At 52.7% G+C, this 19,314-nt stretch overlaps 7 protein-coding genes across 7 annotated transcripts; 4 read left to right on the plus strand and 3 right to left on the minus strand.

The window, feature by feature from the left end:
* Window positions 1-1,068: 1,068 nt before the first annotated feature.
* Window positions 1,069-6,634, plus strand: GCG54_00005502 (Cell division control protein 48; the record flags this gene model as incomplete). Its single annotated transcript, XM_045405524.1, has 7 exons — window positions 1,069-2,547; window positions 2,599-2,647; window positions 2,709-2,748; window positions 2,828-3,777; window positions 3,862-6,128; window positions 6,187-6,579; window positions 6,632-6,634. The coding sequence occupies 7 exons, from the start codon at window positions 1,069-1,071 to the stop codon at window positions 6,632-6,634; spliced, it is 5,181 nt and encodes a 1,726-aa protein (XP_045260505.1).
* A 521-nt stretch (window positions 6,635-7,155) lies between these two features.
* Window positions 7,156-7,605, plus strand: GCG54_00005503 (uncharacterized protein; the record flags this gene model as incomplete). Its single annotated transcript, XM_045405525.1, has 1 exon — window positions 7,156-7,605. The coding sequence occupies one exon, from the start codon at window positions 7,156-7,158 to the stop codon at window positions 7,603-7,605; it is 450 nt and encodes a 149-aa protein (XP_045260506.1).
* Window positions 7,606-7,820: 215 nt separating this feature from the next.
* GCG54_00005504 (Heterokaryon incompatibility protein 6) lies at window positions 7,821-9,791 on the minus strand (the record flags this gene model as incomplete). Its single annotated transcript, XM_045405526.1, has 1 exon — window positions 7,821-9,791. One exon carries the CDS (start codon window positions 9,789-9,791, stop codon window positions 7,821-7,823), a length of 1,971 nt encoding a protein of 656 aa, XP_045260507.1.
* A 749-nt stretch (window positions 9,792-10,540) lies between these two features.
* On the plus strand, window positions 10,541-12,077 carry GCG54_00005505 (uncharacterized protein; the record flags this gene model as incomplete). The annotated part of the gene is made up of 2 exons (XM_045405527.1): window positions 10,541-10,832; window positions 10,897-12,077. 2 exons carry the CDS (start codon window positions 10,541-10,543, stop codon window positions 12,075-12,077), a joined length of 1,473 nt encoding a protein of 490 aa, XP_045260508.1.
* Window positions 12,078-12,199: 122 nt separating this feature from the next.
* GCG54_00005506 (Galactose transporter) lies at window positions 12,200-13,985 on the minus strand (the record flags this gene model as incomplete). Its single annotated transcript, XM_045405528.1, has 4 exons — window positions 12,200-12,571; window positions 12,624-12,727; window positions 12,780-13,721; window positions 13,778-13,985. 4 exons carry the CDS (start codon window positions 13,983-13,985, stop codon window positions 12,200-12,202), a joined length of 1,626 nt encoding a protein of 541 aa, XP_045260509.1.
* Window positions 13,986-14,816: 831 nt separating this feature from the next.
* Window positions 14,817-17,537, minus strand: GCG54_00005507 (Regulatory protein GAL4; the record flags this gene model as incomplete). The annotated part of the gene is given in 6 exon segments (XM_045405529.1): window positions 14,817-15,031; window positions 15,084-16,225; window positions 16,280-16,908; window positions 16,970-17,154; window positions 17,239-17,349; window positions 17,369-17,537. 6 exon segments carry the CDS (start codon window positions 17,535-17,537, stop codon window positions 14,817-14,819), a joined length of 2,451 nt encoding a protein of 816 aa, XP_045260510.1.
* Window positions 17,538-18,069: 532 nt separating this feature from the next.
* On the plus strand, window positions 18,070-19,215 carry GCG54_00005508 (putative D-xylulose reductase A; the record flags this gene model as incomplete). The annotated part of the gene is made up of 1 exon (XM_045405530.1): window positions 18,070-19,215. One exon carries the CDS (start codon window positions 18,070-18,072, stop codon window positions 19,213-19,215), a length of 1,146 nt encoding a protein of 381 aa, XP_045260511.1.
* Window positions 19,216-19,314: the final 99 nt, after the last annotated feature.

Raw genomic sequence — 19,314 nt, forward strand, 5'->3', positions numbered from 1 at the left:
CTAGACGTGCCAATCCAGGCCTGTAAATCAATGCCCATATTAAAACCAGATCAATTGCAAACCCCTCCTTTCTCCACCTGGCAACTCAACTCATGCATGTTGGATATTGGAAGCGCCCTGGCATTCGGCACTGTTGGTACGAATACTGAGTCAAACCCTCCGTGGAGACATGAGCTAGCAGACACCTTAACCTCTATCCAGCCGCTATGAGCCCACGCTCAAACAGCCATAGGTTTCTCTGGAGTTTGTGAATCCTCCTTGGGCGACTTGTAGGTTCCTTCCAATGTCTTGAATATTAGGCTTACTTACTTGGTGGGTAGAAAGTAGTCCCAGGTGCTCTGAAGAGATCATGGACTTGGCAATTGTTCCTCATGCATATTGACCCCCACTTCAGGCTGACGTGAGAATGCTAAAATCTTGCAGGGGCAGGCTGGAGCGAGTTGCCCGACTAACCCCTGGCGTCCCCAAGACTCAAAGGTGGGCCAATACTTAGGTTACACCAGCTGCTCTGGTCTTTGAAGCCCAGCGCTGGATGCCAGAATAGCAGTTGAACCATTTGAGTACAGCTTCAGAGATGTCGGTCCTTGGTCAACACTGAGGCAGGATCACTACCGTGGCCATGCTGAATGGGATGCTGGAGACCTGGAATGCTGGTTCTCTATTGTTGTTAGGGCCTGTCATTCATTGGAACCAACAAGACTTCTCGCAGAAGATGCACGCGCGGGCTACCTCTTTTTGCCAGGCCCCATGCTGCCCTCAGCCTGCAGCATGTGACCCGTGGTCCCGTACGCCAGCAGGGTTGGCTGCAGCATAGAACAGAAGCGGGTAATATGTTGTCCAAGCCTCATCCAATACGAGAGGCCTCTCTTTCTTGGCCGAATTTCTCTTGGCCGGGTGTTGCGGCCTTTTATCGCTCAGTGAGATAGCAAAACTGTCCGCAAAAGTTCAACACCATGCTACTACTACTACCTCACCTATCAGACACGAAGAGTGGGCTTCGAAGAATCATCCAACACGGAAGGCAGTAACACACTTCACAACGGAGATAATTCCCCAACAGACAAGATCATGGAGCAGGGCAAAGCCCAGAACGACGCGGGCCCAGGCACCTCCACAGAAGACGAGTTCCGATACGTGGCGCCTCGATGGTTCCTCGACAATATCAAAACCGCCGAAGAGCTTAAGAAAGCCCAAGCCAGAATCTGGCTTGTCGACGAGGGCACAGAAGCTGTCGAAGGTTCAAGCGTGACCGAAGCAACACCTGATGAGAAGTTCTTACCTGAGGCTGCCGGCGATGGGCGAGACACCTATTTCACTGTTGGTCGCGAAGTCGTGGAGGACCTCCTAGACACCGCAGCCTCTCTACAAATGGTGAATCTCGCAGGCCGCTTACCCCGCACCCAATCCAGCATCACATTATCATGCGAGATGAGATTCGGTTTGCAGTTCTTGGACGAGCTTGTCATCTTCATGGCCAAGGAACTGGAATCTTCACTCGTATCGATCAACGTGCAAGACTTGGAAGATGTCGGATTGGACTTCTATTGCCAAAAGAAAGCTTTTGAACGGATAAGATACCAAAAGGAGGACCAGACTGGTGATGGAAGTGCCAATATCAACGACGATGACAACGAACTTGGAGACAGTGACGACGACTCTGACGCCAGCGCTGGCAGCTATGACACCTCGAGCATCGCCCAAAAAGCTGCGCAACGCTATTTCGGGGTTTGGAGCGACTCCCTTACAGAAGCCGAGAAGAAACGTAGCAACGATGCGCTGTCTGCCTTGCTAGATGCCGTTGAAAAGAAGGGAAAGGCTCCGAATGGACACAGGGAGGATGGGGAAGGCTTTGTTCCTCATCATACGCCCCAGCCTCCACTGAATGGTTCGGTTTCGAAGCCAGGCTCCACTATTCTCTATCTCCGTGATGGCTTGGAATCACTGGAGCCATCCGAACATGGCCACCAGACGTGGGGATGCAGGCTGCAGGACGCCGTCAATCAGCTTAGAAAAGGCGGGGAGAAAGTCATCATCGTCATGGCCGCAACGCATACAGATGCCGATGAACACGGCATCGACTCGCACCCAGACATACCCTGGAAAATATCTAGCTGTCACTGCCATCGGCTTTCAAAAGACGGACGTTACGTTGAGATTCGCGATTCCCGGCCTGGCACGACAATCCCCCTGATGCCACTGAACGTTCCAAGAGGTTGGCTAGATGAGAGAAAGTCTGAATGGGAAGGATCTATCGCTGCAACTCGTATTCAATCCTTCAAACGCAGATTGAAAGCGCAACTAGCACAGTACCCTTCGATGCCCCCGGACCTCCTGGAGCCACAGCACGACTGGTTTTCGCTGCTGCCTGAACGAGTTGCAAGCGAGTTTGCTTCGGTGCATTTTAAGGAGAGTGTTAACGTAGCGTTCAATCGCCTACTCTCCCGGTGCTCTAGAAAGCAGAAGGTTGATTCCAGCGATGTTCGAGCCATTCTTCTTCGGATCAATGGCAGTGACACATCGATAACGGGGGAAGATGGCGACTCAGAGGTAACTAGAACCAGTTAGGAAGTCACTTTGCAATCTGTTGATCAGCCGTAGGGTAATTCCGACAAATGCGATGATGAATCCAGCGAAGACAACAATGAATGTGAGCTTCTTCTACAATTTGATGCGTCACGAGCCAAGCATGTCATGTTAATATTAAAAAGCTTCGGAGAGTTCGTGGGAAGAAAAGTTGCGTCAGCTTAGGTATGAGTGCAACGACTTCGAAGAAGAGCTACTGCCCAGTATTATTAACCCAAGTAAGAGTCATAACGAGACTAATTAGTGGTCTATACACTACCTCCTGCATGGCTAATCCTTTGTTAGATGATCTTGATGCACAACTCGACAATGTGGTTCTCGACCAGGATGTGATGACAAGCATTACGACTATTATACAGCAGCAGCAGCATCAACCCGATATTGGAGCAGCCTCGTCTGGGATCATGGATTTGGTCAAAATCAGAGGCATCTTGCTCTACGGACCACCTGGCACCGGAAAGACTCTTCTGGCACGTGTGATTGCTAAGAGCACAGGACACATTATGATTGCCGTCGACCCCGCCACTATCAGAACCTGTTTAGTAGGAACGACTGAGAAACGCATTCGCGCTGCCTTTACCCTGGCGCAAAAGCTCTTCCCATGCATCATATTCATTGACGAACTCGACTCCCTATTCCTCCGCCGCACCAGTAATGATAGACCCTGGGAGCGTGCTTCTGTCATCCAGTTCCTCCAGTCTATGGACGGTTTGGTGCAAGACAAGCGCGCTCCACTCGTCATCGGAGCCACCAACAAGCCAATGGATCTCGACAGCGCCTTCTTACGCCGACTGCCGCACAAGGTTTCTCTTGGACTCCCGGACGCCAAAGCGAGGACACGAATACTCCTTCTGCTTCTTGAGGGAGTCAACTTGGATCATGTCAATATCGACCATCTTGCCGCCGTAACCGAAGGATTCTCTGGAGCAGACCTGAAAACCCTTTGTAGCCAAGCGGCCCTTGATTGGGCTGTTCAGAAAAATATGGAGTCAGGTCAACCAAGCTCGGAGCTTGAGGCGCGCTTGACGGACGAGCACTTTTCCAAAGCATTCGGTAAGATAAAGCCAGGTACCTCACAGAAGGATCTGGCGTTACTCGAGGAGTTCACAAAACGTTTTGGCCCTGTCACGCGGGCGAGTTCCAACCAAGCGCATTCTGATTCTCCGGTAGAGAAGAACTATTACAAAGTGGCCGGTAAGTTTGTGTCAACCATCAAGCATCTGGACGCTTGCATATCGTGGATGGGCGTAAATCATGCATGTCCTAACACATATTCAGATGCGTGGACGAACTTTCCTGAGAAAGCACGGAAAGTCATTCGTTGGATTGATTCTCAAGAGCCCAACGGAGAGAGTAGCCCATACTTCTGGGAAAAGAAGTTGCTGCCCCTTCTGGTTGACCCACACACAATCGGAGCATGCTGGTCCGACCTCGCGATCCATCCCAAGACTGAGCAGGAGATCAAGGAAATCCTCAATCACCATAGTAACAGCTGCGAATCCACACAATCCTATGGTCTCCTGAGAGGTAGCCATACAGGAGGCGCCCTTGTTTATGGACCGCCTGGGACAGGTAAGACTCAACTGGCACGTGTGCTAGCCCACGAGTCTGGCACAGTCGTCATCTGTGCCACACCGGCCGACCTCGTGAGTAAGCATTGGGGAGAGGGACCTAAAGCAATCAAGGGTCTCTTCAACTTGGGGAGACTACTAGCCCCGAGCATCATCTTTATTGATGAGGCGGAATCGATGTTCCCAGCCAGAGAACTGATGCAGCGCCAGCGCGAGCTGGCCGATATCAACCAACTGCTACACGAAATGGATGGTTTGACGAAGTCAAAGGATACGCCATTCGTTCTGATTGCTACCAATCTTCCTGGACGCCTGGATACAGCTGTTCTACGTCGTGTCCCTAGCAAATTCTACTTGGGACTTCCCACTACGGAAATCAGAGCAAAAGTTTTTGCAGCTGTCTTGAAGGAGGAAATTCTCCATTCTTCGGTTAACGTATATCAACTCGCACTCCTGACGCCTGGCTTGACAGGATCGGACATTCGGACATTATGTGTGCAAACGGCTATTATCTGCGACAAGATTGTGGAAGAGGGTGACAACAAGGGCAAAAGACTCCTCACTAGGGACCATTTTGCGGAAGCTCTCAGTAGAATGAGCCCGACCTTCACTAAAGAGGCACTCTCAGCCATCAGAAATTTCGCAGAAGCGAGTCATCCTGTGGGACTGGAGCAGATGGAAGCATGGGAGGCAGACGCATTACGAGTCCAAGAGTTTTGGGCCACAAGGAAGACTGATTCCGGCGTAAGTGGAGAAAGCCATACTGCAGATTTTCCAAACAACGAGAACACCTCTAATCCCCTCTTCGACGAAGGTCCTCCCGACTCAAGCGGAGGACCTGTCTCCATCATAAACCCACCGGCCGGCTGTCTCGAGAAAATACGTCGGTGTGCCAATTACACCCCCCTACCTACTCCGACATCAATTCGGCTTGTAAAGCTTTACAACTTTACTGGATCTAAACCATGGTCCATGCATGAACCCATCCGGTGTTCAATTGTTCTCGCGGACCTAGCAGACACGCCCGAATATTTCGCTCTCTCATACACGTGGGGTGATCCCCGTACGATCTACACAGAAAAGAATGATGTGCTCTCCGCTGAGGCTTGGGCATCCCCCGCCTTTGAGATTGACTGCGATGGCCATGCTGTGTCTGTCGCCACGAATCTGTATACGGCCCTCGTTTCTATCCGTGGGAAGTTCAGCGAGAGGAAATTCATCAAGCCCATTAGCGAAGATCAATTTCGCCCCAACAATGCCAATTATTCCTACATATGGATCGACGCTCTTTGCATCAACCAGGATGATTTACAAGAAAAGGCCAACCAGATCCCTCTTATGAATCGTATTTACAGTCAGGCCCGTGCTACAATCATGTGGCTTGGCGGCGAGGAGCCGCTCATCAAGAGGGGTGTACCTGAAACCATGGACAAACTTCAACTCGTGGTCAATCGGCTCCGGGAGGAAATAGGGCCCGAAAATGAGGACCTGGTGATTGATTGGTGCCGAACATTCGACATCTACGACCCTGATGCCTATGAGGTGCTTGGTCTGGAGCCTATCGACCTGGTGGACCTTGTTGGCTGGTACCTCCTCTTTAGCCGGTCTTGGTTCAAGAGGGCATGGGTAGTCCAGGAATGGGTCCTGTCTCCGACCTGCTTTTTCCTCTGTGGTACTCTCACGTTTTCTACAGAAGCCTTTTGTAGCATGTTCATTGATTTCTCGCGCCGGCATTGGACATTGCAGATTCAAAAGCTGGTCATTGCTAACCTCTTGGATCCCGAAACGATGGCCATCCCTCATGGGCTAGAACAGTTTAACACCGACCATCGTGACTTTCCTTTGGAGTCTAAATATCGCACCCTGCCGCTGTTTCGGGCGAAATTGGACTACAGCATCTTCGACGAGCTCGATGAGTCTCTTCTGGCTGTTTACATTCTGAGGGATTTCTTTACCGACGAGCGCTCAAAAACCGTGAGTCCCTGATACAAAGCACGTTTGGAATGACAGCTAATGCTAGCTGTCTGCGTAGCCTCCGCGAGATCCAAGCTCGCAGGAGCTATGGAATATCGGCATGTCGATTCAGCTGTTCCGTGGCAGGCGCTGCTTTAATCCACGGGATAAGATTTATGCATTCCATGGAATCTTCAAGAATTCCGACGGAATGTCGATATTTCCCTCCCCGGATTATCTGAAGTCAGTATCTGAGGTCTACGCCGAAGCCACTCGTGCCATCGCCCTCGAGATAGGAATTTCATTCCTTCATTTCCGAGAGTTTCGATCAAGCAACCCTCACGGTCTGCCCTCCTGGGTGCCCGACTATCAAGTACATGATGGCTTCCTGAAGTTGGACAACCCATTTACGCCCACCAAGCATCCGTCCAGCTTCTTCAAAGCTGCGTCCGGTCTGGGAACATCTACGTTGGTATTCAAGGAAAATGATAGACTCGGGTTGTTTGGCTGCCGTGTCGACACAGTGATCCGTCCGGAACCATTCAGACCGCAACCAGGAACTATGGGGCCAGACTGCAGACACTTATTGGAAACACTGCGCCAGATCCCGGAAGAGTCTTTGATTCCAATGCCGCCTTCAGATTTATTGCGTTGTTCAGAGGGTCCAGTGACGTCTGAGGCTACTAAACAAAGCCGATATGAGGTTCTTTGGCGAACTCTCGTCCAAGATCATATAAGCGACCATGTTGCACATCATCCAGCACCTAGCAAGATGGGAGACTTGCTCATGGAGCGCCTGGACGGATTACTTGGAGCACAATGTGGGTATGTTGTGGCTAAAGACGTGAAAGAGCTGTTGGAGCATTGGGGGCAAGAGTCCACGAAATGCGATGACAGCCGACAGTTCTTCGACGAGTGCTCTCCGCTACTGAGACGCCATCAGAGACTTTATCAATTGTTGGGCACCCCATTGATCGGAGCTCCGGATACCGAGTACGATAGACGGACGCAAGTGAACGGCTTATTTGAAATGAACGCAGTTATCGAGATGCTGCAGGGAAATCTCCCTTTCCAAAGCGAAGAGCGGCCAAGCCCAAAAGTGTGGACTCAACATCAGCACCTGTGGGAAGGTTTGCGGGCTGCAATTGAAGCCCGTGATCGTGACAGTTTCAATAAGGTGTTTAGGGATATTTTGCATAATCTCTGTTCCTTCGAGACTTCTTCCGAGACTTCGGGAAAGGCTCAAGAGATCAACGTTGACAGATTCGGTCGAAAGAATATTTTGTTCACAACATCCGAAAGACGGTTGGGGCTGATCGTCGATGGAATCGAGCAGGGCGACGAGATCTGGGTAATACAAGGATTGAATGTACCGGTTGCACTAAGGTGTGTAGGAGATGGATTGTACAGTTTGGTGGGAGTTGTCTATGTTCATGGCATCATGCATGGTGAGGCGGTGCTTGATTCAACAGATGTTGTCGAGTTGAACTTGGTATAAGAAAGCGCACCTTACCTAGAATTTTCGTTTACCTACAGTCATTAATAAATTCAATACAAATAAAAGGGTTCACATGGAGAAGGACAAACTAGAGAACATTTGAAATGAGTTTAGCTGAGGAGTGTTCTATACTTTCCCAACTAATTGCATTGGGTATCTTGAGGAAGTTCTAGTCACTTCTCTACTTCTCGTTAGCATCAGGTTTCCTAGCCGGGTCAATGTATGACGAATTCCGTCTCTCGGGGTTTGGTGTCGAGAAACTCCCCTTGCATTATGCCGTCAACATACGCATCCCCTCGAAAGTAGAAACTCCTTTCATCCCGCGGACGCAAGATAATCGGCGACTCCACGCCCCATACAAGGGTAACCACATCACCAATCGCAGCACCTACATGACAAAGTCCGAACATGCCCTTTGCCGTCTTGAATAGCGTCCGGCGCCTATTCATGTTGCCCACACGTTGTCGCCATCGACGCGCGATCTGCTCCACGTCCTGGCTTTCTGAAGGCCCGCCGTGTTCAAGGAAAAGATTTATATCCCTGCGAATATATGCGATCTGTTCTGCTGTCAAGCTTTCATGGTCTATGCTCTCTACGCGGACGATCTTGCGAAACAGCGCGGCCGCTCCCTCGGTTTCGGCTAATCTGCAGTCACAAGGCAGAGTATGGATAAGTTCGTGGCCTTTACCGTTCGATACAGTCCTCCAGACGTAGCTCTCGGCCGGCCCGGAGTCTGGTCCCAGCCTAACGAAGGCGGCGATCGCCCGGAACCATTGGTCTACGTCTGGCTGGCGGGGCGGCTCATAACTATCTACGCCAATCCACTCTGGCGCTTCCATAACGTCAGTGATCTTGTCGACCAGGCATCCCCGCCGGCGAAGGATTCGTGAAACGTCGAGGTAATCGCCTGGCTCTCGGCTCGGTTGGGGCCTGTCCCGGGCGGCGCGGAACTTTCGCGCATCGTTGACGCCCCACGTTCTGATGCCGCGGGCCCCGACCTCCCTCCAGTCGGGAACCCAGGTGGGCAACGGCCCGTCCGGGTTGCCCGGTGGAAGGTCGGCCAGGCAGAACAGGAAGTCGCCGCGCCCCTTCTCTCCCGTACGGAGCATGGTCCTGGTCGCCTGCGCAAAGACGTCGACGTACGACTGGGCGTAGTCGGCGCGCAGGACCCGCTTCTCCTCCTCGCTCAACAAGCCAAGAATTCCGAACACGAGGTCCCGCGGGTCGGACGCGGCGTAATGGGGCCGGCCAGACGCCACCCTCCTCTCCCAAAGCAGGTCCTGTAGTCGGGGTCGCGCAAAGTCCTCCCGGCCGCAGGTGCGACGCGTGCCCAAGGATAAGACGAGGCAGGCTGTGCCGCCCAGGCCGAGGGATGATACAATCGCCGTGCGATCCATCGTGAACAGCGTGGCGTCGAACAGTTCGACCGGGGCCGACCTGGTGCCAACCATAACGACTGCCCTCGGCGCCAGGACGACCTCCTGGATGATCCAGATCCGGGACCAGTAGCTTCTGGTCAGGATACCTTCAAGCCCACGGCAGATAGGCCCCTGGGTCTTGTAAACCTTTCGGCGGAGACCGTAGACAGCCACACCCAGGCCCCAGCCCTCTGGGACGTCTTCATAGCCCTGTTCGTCGTAGTCGTCGTCTTCGGGGAAAGCCGCACTGATCTCCTGCACCAGGCGAGAGATTGCACCCCATTTCACTCCCAAGTCCAGAGCGCCGCCAGCGTGGAGCCCAGGTCCGAACCTGGAGACCAGGTCCATCACCACATCAGTGTCTTCAGTGCCGAGACCAAGCCACATATAAACTACCTCGGCACCGCTGTAGATGTCACCCATCATCTTAACCTGGTGGTTTTTCTCGGCTAGGTTAGACTGTTCAATACACATGGCGTCGATCCAAAGCCACGACCGAAAATCCTTCTTATGGAACTGCTCTAGCGCGTTGTGTAGACTCCGGGTCACGACGGACGGACACCCGTTAATCTTGATCTTCTCAGTGTCTGCCGGGTTCCCCCAGACATATGATAGAGCCGCGTAAGAGACGCCGTCGTCCAGCGACACGGTCCGGAGCTCGAGTGCGATATCACGTACGGGTGATTTGGCGTGCTCAGCCAGGGGCCGAAGAAGCCTGACGAGCCTGATCTCGTGTTTGGCCGCGTCGAGAGGAGGATAGATGACCATGCTGAACTCGACGGCTCCCAAGCGCCTTTTTTATTGCGCAAGATCGATGGTTATTACCCGTCAGCCTGATATGTTTAATCATAAAGGGGGGTGTGCTTGGGAGAAGGAATCAGGCTGAGGGAATTCAGCACATAAGCAGATCCGCTGAGGAAGCTGCAGCTTAGTGGGTATTGCCGGGCACTGCTCCGCGCAAGCTCTACACTGAAAACCGGCATCTGTGTCGCTGTAATACCCGGGAATCTTTGCGCGCTTACTGGACTTGTTACTACTCCTCTAATATGTAAGCGTAGTTGACTAAAAATGTTATAGGCCTAGGTACTTACTTACCTGAGCAATATACTGACTTTCGGTACTACCTTATCTGCTGAAATGCGTAGTGGCTTAGCGATATCACAGACTATGTTATTTCATACGAAGTTCAGAAGTTCGTGGCAGGTATATACGTTAGAACTAGAATGTGGCACTGAGACTGCAGTCTAGTCTACCATCGGGTGTCCAAGGCCGGCGGGGCCGGCGATGCTTTTCGGACTTTCTTCGTCCGAGACCCGAGAGTGGGGCTACCGGCCGGGCGTCTGCCGCACAGTGGCAAACTGTGAGTAAAATGGAAAGCGCAGAAAAAAAGGTACCTCCGAACTATGAGCGCCCCACCCACGGATCGCACCGCAGACTGGAGCTGGACCCTTCAATCAACCGCGCCACCCCGCCAACACCCCACGAAGTCATCATCAACAACTTCAATTGAAGCAGTCATGGCGAAGACGAAGTCGAAGAAGAGAAAGCAAAACGCGCAGGCCGATGCGCCGAACAAGTTGGCCAAGACGAGCGCGACGACGACGACCCCTCCCCCGACCGACAGCGATGGCGACGCCACCTCCCTGGAGCCCAAGAGCTTGCAGACGGTCATCTCGGACGAGGAGCTCGAGATCGCGGTCGACACTCTCAAGACACTGGCGCAATACCCGAACTTGATCAAGTCGCGAGCATGCAAGGATCTCCGTGTCGCTGTCTACGACTTTCGTCAGGCGTCCGCAAGCGATGCTCGTACGTTTTCGCCACCCGCCATTCCATATCAATTAGAACAAGGACTGACATCTCGAACCTGCAGCTGGATCGAACCTCGGCCTCGTCGCACGCATCACATCCGCCCTCACCGATGAACGATACACAGAAGCGAGGATTCTTCTTGCCGAAATGAAGATCCGCGAGCAAGAGCCGAAGCTCGGCGCCCTGTGTCGCTGGGTGCGAGACCTGGACATCATCAGCGGCTTGTCGACAATACCAGGCGGAGACGGCTCGGACATCAAGCGCAGCGAGCAGGACGAACAGCGCCTCCGAGTTATCGATGCCATCCTTCGCGTGACTGGTCCCGTCGACACCAACCCGAATGCTCTGCCCATATCATCAACACCAGGCATCGCCCTGCAAGAGATCTGGGACTTGCGTCCCTCTACGCCCTCAGAAGAGGTATACGCGTCCGTACTGGACAAGACGATATTCAATTCCGCACCGGCGTCACTCGCTACCGGTCTCCGCATGATCGAGAGAACACCTGGCCCTGACAGAAAGCCCCCCAACCATCACGATGCACTCCTCTACACCAACACGCCCAACACGATCCCCCTCGCCGCAGACCGCACCGATATATCATACCAACCACACCCCATCGTCCCGAATCTGGGCGTGATCAAAAACGTCCTCTCGCCAGAGGAGTGCAAAGCCATCATAGCCGCCGGCGAGACGGTCAATTTCCTCCCCGACGCCCCTCTCCGCGAAGACGGCGACATCAGCATCCTGGCCCACAACTTCTACTGGGTCGTAGACTCTCTCTTCCACGACACCCTGTGGTCTCGCGTTTCAGCACATGTCCCGGCTTCAGTCAAAGGTCGTCTAGCCCGCGGCCTCAATCGCAGGTTCCGCGTGTACCGCTACGTTCCCGGTGCCGAATACCGCGCTCACATCGATGGCGCCTGGCCTCCATCCGATGTCTTGCCGGACGACACGTACGTGTACGACGCCTCGCCCGAAGGAAAGAAGCAGAGTTCCCTGTTTACGTTCTTGATCTACTTGAACGATGAGTTTGAGGGCGGAGAGACGACGTACTTCTTGCCGGCGGCGAGAGAAGGGACGCTGAATGCGTACCCGATCAAACCTGTGATGGGCAACGTTGCGTTGTTTCCTCACGGAGATACTAGTGCGTTGCTTCATGAAGGCACGGGCGTGAGGAAGGGGGCAAAATATGTCATCAGGACGGAAGTGGAGTACGATGTTGAGCCATCGGAAAAGTAAAAGTTTATGATTTATTAATGACAAACCAAATATCCATTTTCCACGAGCTATTTTTAGTCTAGCAACATTGAAAGAATGCAATCGAGGCTTCCATTCCGATTTCAGGTCGTCCTCCGCTGATGTCAAACTTTGGTCTTAGAAGCCTCTGTCTCCCCTTGTCCCAAGTGTGCCGCGCCAACAACCGTCTCGTCGTCATCCACAAAAGCCTTGTCGCCGAAAGCGATTGCTATCTCTTCAAGTGTATGATTCGCGGTTTCGACGTAGTAGAACTTGGCCAAAGCCACTGATATTAAACAGAATCCCGCAATTATGACATAGTAATAGCCTCCAATGCCAGCGAACGCGTCAGGGGCCGACATGCCGATGGCGAAGTTGAACACCCAGTTCGAGCAGGTGGCGAGCGCCATGCCCTTGCTACGAGCTCGCAGAGGGAAGATCTCAGCTGGGAGCAACCAGGGCATGGGACCCCAGGTGAAGCCGTAGATGGCATTGTACTGAGAGGAGCGTAAGCATGCGTTATCACACCACACGCGATTTTAGACTTACGATGACGACAAAGGCATAGATGCCGTTAGCACGAACGTTGATGTCGGGTATGTGGGCCTCAGTGAAGGCGCAGACTATGCTAAGGGCGATGGCCATGAGGATACCTAGATAGTCAGCTTCCCATGGGCAGACGACAATGCTGAAGGCTATGCTTACCTCCAAGGATCAAGAGTGGGCGGCGTCCCCATCTATCAGCTAGCCACCAAGAAAGGGTCGTCGCGGCTACATATGGAATCGAGTTCGCAGCAGTATAGAGCAGCGACTTTGACTGACTCATGCCAGCCTTGGCCAGAGTCGTGGGCAGGTAGAACGAGATGACGTTGATTCCGTTCAGCTGAGCAAACATCTGCGCCGTGATGCCAACAATCGTCCGCTTCCGATAACGCGTAAACATCTCCCTCCACGATGATTGTCCGAGAGTCGCCTCATAGCGAACTGCTTCGCTGATCTCGAGCATGACTTGCTGAACGTGTTCAGCCTGCGTGTTGCCGTCAGGTGTATGCAGGTCGGCGACGGTCTGTATGCACTCCTGCGTGAAGCCATTTCTGGCGAGCCAGCGCGGCGTTTCGGGCAGAATAAAGGACATGGCGAAGAGGATGAATGCGAGGCCCATTTGGATGAAATAGGGACCTTGCCATGACTCGCTCTTGGGCACGAGGTGGTAGAAGCCGTAGTCAACCCACGTCGAGAGCGCGTAACCTCCGATGAGGAATGTGTATTCGACACCTACCATGAGACCACGGCGATGCGGTGCGGCGATCTCGGTTTGGATGACGGGGACGGTCATTGACAGGAACCCGACGCCGAATCCTTGGATCGTTCGTCCGGCGATGAATGTAGCAAAGTCAGGGGCGAAGGCTTGGATGAAGGCGGACGCGAAGTAGATGAAGCCCCCCAGTCGAACGCATCTCTTTCTGCCGATCATGTCGCCAATGTTGCCGGCCATTAGAGAGCCGATGGCGGCGGAGACTTGGAGGCATGCGACGAGGATACCTGTGATGGAGGGGTTGATATCGTCGCTTGACCCATGGGCGCCTCCGTAACCTGCGAAAAACCTCTTAAGGAATACGGGATTGACCAACAGACCGGCCACGATACCTGATTACAGTGTCAGTCAAATATACTCAGAAACAAATTCGAAAATGTGGACGGACCTTGATCATAGCCAAACAGGGCGTCTCCAAGAGAACCGAATGCGCAAGTCATCCATAGCAGAGGCTTACCCCTGAAAGGATAACGAGCATGGACAGTCTTCGGCTTGATCTTTGATTCGAGCCATGAGACGTGCGGTGGTGGTAGATCTACGACATTGGAAATAACAGGAGCGGACTCCAGAAGAGTTGGGGCAGATGGCTTTTCCATCGCTTCGGTGATGTGACAAGACAACTTCGATTTGCTGAATTAGGACGAACTCCAGAATACCTACCCCGTGGGGAGAATCTGGGGTTATTTAAAGCATCGACTTTAGAACTCATTTATGAGCCTTTTACCTGGAGCCGTCGGAACCGGTAGGCGACTGCCAATCGCGGGGCATGGTAGCAGTAGCTTCGTCAACTTGCGACCATTTTCAACCCCTCCCACGATTGAGCCAGCGTAGAAAACGTGCAATAACAGCCACATCCCTGTATTTCCCCAGACCTGAAGTCGTGCTAAAGAATCAGATGACAATATGCCCCTGCGGAGTGAACCGGTTCACAGGCTGAACAGGGGATGGGCGAAGACTCAACATCCGTCGGAACCGTAGATGTGCGTTAGTGGAGTGATTGGCCCGGATCCGTATGTCCATAACATGGGTACCGACACTTCAAGGCTTGCGAAGAGATTTCTTTTTCTTCAGTCGTATCTGGTATACTGAGAACCAGTTGCCGTAGCTTCAGGGAGTAAAGCTACGGTGCCGGTGCGGAGTACTGAGGTTAGATGGCGCCATCGGCATACGTCGGAGGCCGAGATCAGCCAAATTTTCAACTGTGTTTTATGCAGCTAGGTAACGGGTACTACGACGATAGCGAATTGAGAGAAGATCCGCGCTTTTCAGTTAGGTTTAGGCTTCACCTAGAAAGCGCATGATCTTTTCTGGATTGAAGAATGATCATCAGGAGGAAACTCTGGCCCTGGAGGCTCTGTCCCTCGTTGTTCTGAACCTAGCGAGTACGAAGTCACTGGTCAAAGCCCATTTTATTAAGGATCTCGAGATTACGGAACTTGGCCGCTCCACGTAGAGTCCCAAAGCCAGAAGAGACCGTTCGCCCCATAATCTACTGCATGCTGTCCTTCTGACTCCGTAGGACCCTGGTAGGACCCGGCTGCATAACCAATATGCTGCGACTGGCCTCCCAGCAATGCACCCTCACCCCTTGACTCTGACGCAAGGCTAGGCTCCAGGTACTCGTGTTGGAACGGTGGAATAACTAGCGGAGGTTAGCGAGTGAAAAGGAGCTTGCTATGGGAGTGAAGACGTACTCTGCTGCACCGAAGCCAGACTCTCATTCAGGCGCTGTGCAAAGCTTGGATTAGACCCATGCCCTTGGTCTGGCCCGTGAATTAAAATATTAATCACGGACTCAGGCTGGGTGTGAGACGCCCGCTCCGACAAGGCAGACCTGGAGTCGATGTCAGGGAGAGGCCGCGGTGCCGCCGCTGTATCCACCATAGCTGAGTTAGAAGTAGCCGTTCCGATCATGGCTTCGCCCTCGCGTCGAAGAAGCAGGCGGATGAGATTCTTCAGCACGGCACTACTTTGGCTTGACAGCGACGATCTCTGGCCCAGGAGCTCTTCTAACCTGAAGACCTTCGTGATCGGTCTTTTTATCCCCTGGGCTTGGTCGGAAAGCGGGTCCGAAAGAGCGACCAGAATCAGCACAATCGCTGCGTTGAACATATTCATGGCCACAAATGCTACAAGGTGGCTTTCAGTGGCAAGTTGAGTGAGCTGTGGTAGCTCCGTCACGCTGGCAGTTCTGACTGCTGCGTCCCACCATTGTTCTGAAATTGCCGTTGGCTCGATGCCGAACTCCTGATCCTCGTGGGGCGAATGGACACTGCCTTGGGAAGTTAGGCTCTGTGGGACCCCGTGGCTTGCTGATGGCGAAATCATTTCTGCGACGCTGCTACCATTCGGTCCTGGACTGCTCAAAGAAAGGTTTTCTAATTGCCGAGCCAGGAATGGTCGATGTAGCACGATCAGCAGGTTGTCGAACGTCAGCTGTAAAGACAAAGACTGCAGCAGATGCGCGCGTACACTCCATCCCGTGGTAGACGGGTCGTAGTCTCGTTTCAAGTCCAGGCATAACTCCGGAGGCAAATGACGACGCCATGATACTAGCCTCTGGATCACGTTCGTGATGAGGGAGCGATGCTCCGAGTCGAAGTACTGGCATGTTGCGCGTGCAGACAAAGAACCAAATATCTTCTTCAGCGCTGGTGATGCGATGAGGTACAGCTGTGTCAGCTCTGTCTGATATGGCGAGTAGCAAACACCAGTGACATGAGCTTGCGCAGGATCTGACTGAAAGAATGGCGACTCGGTGTATTTTGTCGGCAAATCGACGTTGTAGTCTTCGTCGTTTATACTGAGAGGGCGCCCGTATGAGATCGAGGCGAATCTGACCTGTCAGGATCCACCACAGAAGCGGAGAGAAGGATGTTCAAATGCATACCTATCCCATGTGTAGATAGTCCACCACACCCTCTTACGCTCTTCGATGTCATCAAAAGATCCGTCTTTTTGTCTTCGATGCAGACCCAAGGCGTGAGACATCTTGATGGTTGCACCCAGCAGGGCAAAAGACAGATTTGGTCGACCGTGGTACACATGATGTGACCCTAGAAGTATGAGGGTCTGCACCGCTGCCAGAGATCGCTGATCCATGACCTGAACCAGTCGCATCTCTACTATCTTGAGTAAATCATCGCTCCACAGCCTCCAATCTTGACTATGATCATGGAGACGCTTTTTCGATTGATACCATGCTGCCATACCCAGCACTGTCGACAGTAGAGTCAGGAAAGGTGCCTCAGAGGGATATGCATAGCCATCTTCAATCGACTGGAGCTGGCGACGAAACTTTGGTTCGTAAACGACGAGAGAGAACCAATGGACAGCTTCGAAGTACTCTTCCAATAGCAAATGGATCGTGCCGAGGTCAGGGAAGCGGCCATCGAGAATGGTGGATATCGGAAGACGCTGGCAACCATTCCTTGGGAGAGGAGTCCGGGTACCCGCCCCACCGTCTGGAATGGCTGATGTTTGGTTCTCATCAATTGTTTGGCTTCCCAGTCGATAAATCTAGTGGGAGCGTTTGAGTCAGAAATTGGTAAAATGGTAACAACAAGAACGATCCCTTTACCTTACGGGCGATGCCCATTGCAGACTCAGACTCCCCATAATCTAGCGACGGCCAAGAAATGTGTTGGGTGATCGTTTCTGCAATGCGATCATTCTCGACATTTCCTGCCAGACAGTCCTCCCCCGGAGACAGAGGTTGCTCCGTTGGGAGGCTGATTGCAGAGCGGACATTGTGGCCAATCGTGGCTTGAGGCCGTCTTCCGCATGTTAGTGATTTGTGGCCCTCGAAGATTTCGATACACCTCATCCAGTGGTTGGCTGTTTTCTTACTTTCGCAACTTAGATGCGCGACGCTCACTGCGACTTTGAATGCCTTTTGGGTGTTCGTCCAAAGACGCCTGCTCGCAATCGACGTTGGCTCGCACGCATAGCGAGCACGGCCTGAAGGCATCACACTAACACCTATCAGCGATCAAGCACGCTTGTTTACAAAAGATTTGGATAAAACCTACTCTACTCTTGTTCCGACGGCATCTATTGCATGCGTTAGACACCCGTGTTGGCAGCCGGCGGCTCGCAGTGATAGCCGGAGAGCCGCCATCCGAAGCCTGTTGTCTAGATTCCGACATTGCGAAATGATGAGAGTTGCAGCGTGAAGAAGACGGAACCGAATGACCGGCTGGTATTACAAGACATACTTTGTGGAGTTGGCCTGCACAATCGGTACTGTGCATTCTGGGCTACTACGCAAGGGCTAGGAGCGCAATTGAGCGAGCATTAGCCCAGTACAGACGGAACCGAGACCGAGACTGCTGAGCGATCGACCTAGGACGCGGTTCCGGCGGCACCCCTCACATCCTTACATTTGCCGCATCAGACTCCTTTTCTCCAACTTCCTTGGAACCGGCCCAGGACATACTGGGTCAAGGGGGAGACTGGGTTGACCAATCATATCACACTTCGAGAGAGGAATCAGTATTTGGACAGCCACGACCAACTCGCTATGATAAATGTTCAAGTTTCTGCGCAAAAGCTCAAATACCAATCATCAAATGATCGTTCGTCAAGCTCCTATCTCCTATCTAATTGTGTTCAATTTTTCATGAAGAAAGAATATCTCCCTACAAACGCACCCATCCAATCGCCTGCGCCAAGCAGACAATGCCTTCAGAGTGCCCACCCCCCGGCTATAGCCCACGAACGTCGAACCTCTCTTTCGTTCTCAAAAACCCACACGATGTCGAATTCGTCGAGCGAACGATTCCTCATCTTTCGTCACCGAAGGACGTGATAGTTGCCATCAACTACACTGGAATATGCGGCTCAGATGTGCATTACTGGGACCATGGCAGGATCGGCCACTTCGTGGTAGAAGAACCTATGGTCTTAGGTCATGAGTCCTCCGGAACAGTAGTCGAAGTCGGCAGCGCTGTCACAAGCCTTCAGCCCGGCGACAAGGTTGCTATCGAGCCTGGCTATCCGTGTCGATGGTGCGCCGAATGTCTAGCAGGTCGGTATAACCTGTGCCCTGACATGGTGTTTGCGGCCACGCCTCCACACCACGGCACGCTCACCGGGTTTTGGGTTGCTCCGTTCGACTTCTGCTACAGACTGCCTAAGAACGTTTCTCTCCAGGAGGGTGCCCTTATTGAGCCTCTAGCAGTGGCGGTTCATATCGTAAAGCAAGCTCTGCCAACGACGTTTCCTGGGGCAAGCGTTGTCGTGATGGGAGCAGGCCCGGTAGGCATTCTGTGTGGCGCAGTTGCGAAGGCCTTTGGTGCGACCAAGGTCATTGCCGTCGATGTGATACAAGGCAAGCTGGAATTTGCGAGGGAGTTTGGGTTCACGCACGTGTACTTATCCCAACGCATCTCGGCGGAGGATAATGCCAAAGCGCTTCTTCACCAATGCGGTCTTGAAGAAGGCGCGGACATCGTTATTGATGCAAGCGGAGCAGAAAGCTCAATTCAAACCAGCCTTCATGTCGTGAAAGCAGGAGGCACTTACGTTCAGGGCGGCATGGGCAAGGCTGATATCAGCTTTCCCATCATGGCCCTATGCCAAAAGGAGGTGGCTGCCAAGGGTAGTTTTAGGTACGGGCCTGGTGACTACAAACTTGCTGTTGAGCTCGTGGCCAGTGGCGCAGTACAAGTCGAGAAGCTTATCACTGGTGTGGTGGATTTCAGTGATGCGGAAAAGGCATTCCGCAGAGTAAAGGAGGGCAGCATTGGGAAGACTCTTATTGCAGGTCCTAATGAAGTCTCCTTAGCAGGACAGAACAAGAAGCACACGAGTGTTCTCAAGTAGGACTACTGAAAGTTAGGCTTAACAGATGAAATCGAACACAGAATCAATTAAATACAGGGTCTTTGAGGAGTTACTCGCCGATATTTGAAGCAATTTGTG

This window comes from Colletotrichum gloeosporioides (genome assembly GCF_011800055.1).
Source record: "Colletotrichum gloeosporioides strain Lc1 chromosome Unknown consensus_67, whole genome shotgun sequence".
Taxonomy (NCBI): Eukaryota; Fungi; Ascomycota; class Sordariomycetes; order Glomerellales; family Glomerellaceae; genus Colletotrichum; species Colletotrichum gloeosporioides.